The sequence below is a fragment of the Abrus precatorius genome, unplaced genomic scaffold, assembly GCF_003935025.1.
Source record: "Abrus precatorius isolate BTA unplaced genomic scaffold, Abrus_2018 Scaffold11, whole genome shotgun sequence".
Lineage (NCBI taxonomy): Eukaryota > Viridiplantae > Streptophyta > Magnoliopsida > Fabales > Fabaceae > Abrus > Abrus precatorius.
Genome location: NW_020874303.1, coordinates 656617 through 661858, shown reverse-complemented (window position 1 = coordinate 661858; position 5242 = coordinate 656617). Strand labels below are relative to the sequence as shown.

The 5242-nt window shown below is 30.8% G+C and overlaps 2 protein-coding genes across 2 annotated transcripts; both read right to left on the bottom strand.

The window, feature by feature from the left end:
• Window positions 1-370: 370 nt before the first annotated feature.
• LOC113853549 (receptor-like protein EIX2) lies at window positions 371-1615 on the bottom strand. Its single transcript, XM_027483966.1, has 2 exons — window positions 1387-1615; window positions 371-1317 (listed from the first exon to the last, which is right to left on the bottom strand). Exons 1-2 carry the CDS (start codon window positions 1613-1615, stop codon window positions 371-373), a joined length of 1176 nt encoding a protein of 391 aa, XP_027339767.1.
• Window positions 1616-1723: 108 nt separating this feature from the next.
• Window positions 1724-3331, bottom strand: LOC113854146 (receptor-like protein EIX1; the record flags this gene model as incomplete). The annotated part of the gene is made up of 1 exon (XM_027485016.1): window positions 1724-3331. A coding segment is annotated over exon 1 (1608 nt), but the record flags the coding sequence as incomplete, so codon positions are not given.
• Between the last annotated feature and the right edge of the window lie 1911 nt (window positions 3332-5242).

The window sequence follows — 5242 nt, the reverse complement described above, 5'->3', positions numbered from 1 at the left end:
TCATAACTTTATAAAATTCTGAAAGCCACACAATTTGACTAATTGCACCATATTATATCAAGTAAAAATTTAAAGATCATCATGGTTCAAGAGAGAAGAAATATTACTAACATCATCCATTCAAATGTCCCTATCAAATTATCAAATATACATTCGTGGCAGCATATCACCTTCCGAAATGGAACTTGCACCTAGTAAATAACCAGAAAAAAAAAATGTCATCTCTACTCAACTAGCATTAATTGCGTGTATACAAATTACAAATAAATTTTTGGTGCTTACACAAGATATAGTTGCATTTAAATCATAATATACATGGATATCCAGTAAGCAATGAATAACAAATAAGAAGGTATAAAAAACTTTACCTTCAATCTTGGATTTGGAATCTTCTTTTCATTCTGGCTATGAAGACAACTAGTGTCACATATATCCAATCATTTATGTTGTTGAAGAATTGAAAATAGGCATATCTCCATGAACTTTTTATGAGTAAAGTCCCACAAACTCCCCAAAATCCAACAATAAATCCAAACACCACGCTGATGTAAAACCCAAAGGTTATGAGTTGATCTTCACCAACATTAGTGTCATGTTTGAAAGTGCTTCCCGAAGGTGAAATAGCATCCCCTGGACACCGATTTGTGAGGGGTAGGCCACAAAGTCCATTATTCCCTACATATGTAGATGCATTAAAGGACTGTAGTTGTGTGCTTATAGGAATTTTCCCTGATAAGTTGTTACAAGACAAGTTCATGTAACTCAGAAAATTCAATTTTGAAAAGCTGGATGGCATGCTTCCATAGAGATGGTTTTTGGACAAGTCAAGTGATTCCAACATCTCTATATGACCAATGTTGTTAGGAATGAAACCTGTGAGATTATTTCCTGAAAGATTTAAGGAAGCTAATGCCACAAGTGTTGTTATACTTTGGGGTATCTCTCCTGTTAAGTGGTTGTAAGAAAGATCAATGATTGTCGTAAGTCCAAGAATTTTCCCATATTCTCTATTTTCTCCTTTCCATACCAATATTGCTTTGTCCATAAACATGTTTGTTTTATCAGTATCTTCAATTGAATAAGGTACGACTGAAACATAGAAAAAGTCTTTCCTTGGAAACTTTATTTTTGACAAAGCATTTATGTGACCAAGGCATTGTGGTATTTCTCCTGTGATATTGTTGTTAGAGAGATCCAATACTTGAAGAGATAATATATTACACAAACTTGTTGGGATATTTCCTTGGAACTTGTTTGCTCGGAGACGCAAAACAATCAACCGATGCAAGCTATTGCCTATCCATTCTGGTAATGTTCCTTGGAGATTGTTATCCCCAAAATCAATGAATGTCAACTGGGTGCAATTAGTCAAATATGGAATTCCACCAAAGAATTTGTTGTTATTTAAATGCATGGTCTCAATATCTGGTAAAGTGCCAAATGACTTGGGTATTTCTCCAGACAGATTATTTTTGGCCAAATCCAACACTTGTAAATATTTAAATTTGCCCCAACAATCTGAAAGTGGCCCTTCCAGCAAGTTACTAGACAGGTCAAGATAAGATAAAGCCACTGGTGATGATGCACAAAAAGAAGATATTGAGCCTGAGAACATATTATTTGAGACAAATAGAGCATATAGTTCTGGAAAATGAGGTAATGGACCAGACAAATTGTTGAAACTAAAATCCCATATATTCACAATTGTTGTCATATTTAGAAATGTTTTTGGCAATGCTCCACTAAGTTTGTTATGTGAAACATTCAAGTATGACAATTGTGATGATAGGTCCCAAAACCATTTAGGAAATGTATCTAAAATACTGCTGTTAGACATTTGTAAGTACTCAAGTTCCCTTAGATGTTTGAGCCATGTTGGAAATTTAGGGCCCAAAATGCATGATGATGCATGTAATCCAATCAATTGGAAAGGTGGAACCCAATTTGAACTCAAATTGAATAAAAGTGAATTTTGAGCCACATTTAAAATTTGCAATCTAGATAGGTTTGATAGATGTACTTCACTAACAATCCCATTCAACTTATTTGAAGAGAGAGTCAATCTCCTGAGACTAGAAAGTTGCCCAATAGCATATGGAAGTGTCCCATTCAATTGATTATGGGAAAGATCCAAATTTTCTAGTGAAGCAATTTTACTAACCTCAAATGGTGGAAGTGATCCACTCAATTGGTTAAAGCTGAGGTCTAGAATTGCAAGATTAGGCAAGTGACCAAATGATTGTGGTAGTGGCCCAACGATACTGGTATTTCGAAGTGATAATGTCTTCAAGGACGAAAGCCATGAAAAATCAGGAAGTGGGCCACTCTTAAATGGGTTACTGCTGAGATCCAGTGTTTGTGTACTACACAATTGTTGTATGCAATCACTGAGTCGGCCAGACAATTTGTTCGATTGCAGCTTTAACTCTTTAAGTTGACAAATTTTTTTAAAGGATTTTGGTATGCCACCATCAAGTTCATTATTTGAAAGATCAAGATATTGAAGAGAAATCAATTTTGCAAAGCCATCTGGAATACTTTGTTGCAAAGAATTATATGAGAGATCAAGATGTGTGAGGACTTTGCTAGCATTGAGTACCCATGATGGAATTGAAGAGCTTAAATTATTGCCTGAAAGACTCAAGATTTTGAGAGAGTTGGAAAAATTCTTATGCACAATAAATTTAGGATTGACTTGGTGGATCCCACAATCATCTAAATAAAGATTTGATAGAGAAGGGATTTGGCTTATTGATGATAGCCAATCTAAAGCTCTTCTAAGATTAATAACTGAGAGATCAAGGTATCTCAAATTAGAAAGACGAGATACCCATTCAAGGTTATTTGCAAACAAGTAATAATTATACCCAATATCAAGAATTTGCAATTTGGAAAGGTTTCCAAGAGTGTGAGGAATGACACCACCAAGTTCATTAAATTTAAGTCTCAACTCTATCAATTCACCAAGGGTACCAATGCAGTGTGGAATCTCTCCCTCCAAGTCATTTAATGCTAGATTCAAGGAGGTTAGATGTTGCAATTCACATATTGAAGAATCTATCTTACCTCCCAATGATGGATAATGTGAAGACTCGAGATCTAACCTGGTTACATGTCCAGTTAAATTATTGCATGAAACTCCATTCCAATTGCAACAATCTTCACCCTTCCATGAGGAGAGAATGTCCAATTCATCAATGAAACCATCTTTTAACTTTAGAAGAGCCTGTGTGTCTTTCACGGTGCACTTCTCAGGAAGAGAACTTCCAACACATATGTAGATGCATACAATCAACATCAAATAGGAAACAATGAACCTTCTGCTAAACATGGTGCTCAATTCAATTCCCTTGAGAATGTTTTTGAAATAATTAAAACTGAAGAAAGCATAGGGAACTTATCAACTCAAATGAATTATGAAGTGAAAACTAGCTAGCTAGAGCCACTTATAGACAGCTATGAATGAATCATCTTTCTAATCAATCGCATGAATAATCTGGCTAAATGATTAAAATAACACTTTTTTAAAAATTAATTACTAAAATAAAGTAAAAAAAACTTAGTTTTTGTTTGGGATAAATTTTCGTCACGTAGAAAGTGATTTTGTATTAATTTTAGATAAAATTAAATTTTTTATTTTTAATTTAATAATTTACCCTACATATAGACAAAATAAATAAAAGATTTGAATTAAATTTTCTAGCCTGCGACACTTGACTCAATTAGGATATTTTGTCTCTAAGCCAGACAAAAAGCTGATTTCGTTTTACTTAGGAATGAAACATTCTTATTGGGCTACGTGTTGACGGAGCAACGGTAACTGCCTCTCTCTTCTCTTCTCTCTCTCCGTAGTTGCAATTGCATTTCCTCCATTTTTTTCGTTCAACAACCTTGAGTGATTTCTTTTTTATTGTTTTAACGTAATTTGTGAGTAAGCTTCGTCATCTATTGCAGAATCGTGTCCAGATCCACTTGATTTGCAAACAATGAAGGTGTTTTTAGACTGAAATTTTGAGGAAGTTGGAAGAACGGTAACCTTCTACACAGTCACCGTTAACAGAGAAGATCAGTAGTAGAAGGTTACCGGCATCTAGACAACTGGCCGTTATCCTTGGGAACCCTCAGTCGTTGCCAGAAATCACCACCTCCGCCGCCAGAAATCTATCAAACAGGTTTTTTCCATTTTAAATATAATTATTTTATATATTTTTTTATATTTTTTATAAATAAAAATACTTGTAATGTAATATTTTGATTAAAAATTTTAAAATTTTATAAAAAATAAAAAAAAAATTATTGATGAGAAAATTTTTTATATTAAAATTAATATTAAAATTGAAATTTTATAACTAAATTTATTAAATTTTAGCTTGTAGAAAAATCTTATAGTAATATTTAGATTAAAAATATAATCTAAATAATTTTGGTAATTTTATAGAAATTAAAAAATAACCAGAATTTGTGAAATTAAATATGTACAGTAATATTTAGATTAAAAATTAAGCTTGCATTTAAAATTATTATACTAATTTGAGGCTTAAATTATAAAATAACTAAAAATTAATTTAAAAAAATTAAATACAATAATAAATAGTTAAAAGAATTAGAATAAAAAATTAGAAAATAATTGTATCAGATTGACTGATTAATTATACAAGAAAGAAATGATAATTAGAAAATAGTATTTAAAACTTATAACATAAATTATGTGTTTGATATTATATATCATTAAAATAGGTAAATAGATATATTTATTTATGATTAAAGAACAGATTTAGATAATTACGAAAAAAAATTATAGTAAAAATTGAAAGTATTAAAATTGATAACACTAATATATATTAAAATTGAAGTAGTAAATATTTAAGTTTATAAATAATTGCAAAAAAAAATTAATATTGGTTAATTATGATGAAATAATAAATTTAGTTATCTAATTTATACCATCTGTACCATTTATATTTTTCATTTTCATAAGATTAGGCAGCTATATTGATAATCTTAAGTCTAACATATTTGACTCAACTCTTGAACTCTCACTAAATACAATATCCACATATAATTTAATAACAATTGTAATACTTTGTTGTTGATACGTACTAATCATATAATTAATATTTTCATCATCACATATATCTAATGCAGTGTATTGTTTAGTTCTTAAATCAACCATAAAATGAGAAATTATTCTAGATATGAAATAATTATTACTAAGATTTAATTTGTCATGAATCTTTTTTTT

What these genes read in the sequence shown, in the direction of transcription:
- LOC113853549 (XM_027483966.1), bottom strand. Translation starts at nt 1,615, where the DNA reads ATGTTCTCAGGCTCAATATCTTCTTTTTGTGCATCATCACCAGTGGCT. An exon ending in AAATAACAACAAATTCTTTG is followed by an intron (nt 1,318 to 1,386) that starts GTGGAATTCCAT and finishes ACAATCTCCAAG; the next exon opens with GAACATTACCAGAATGGATA.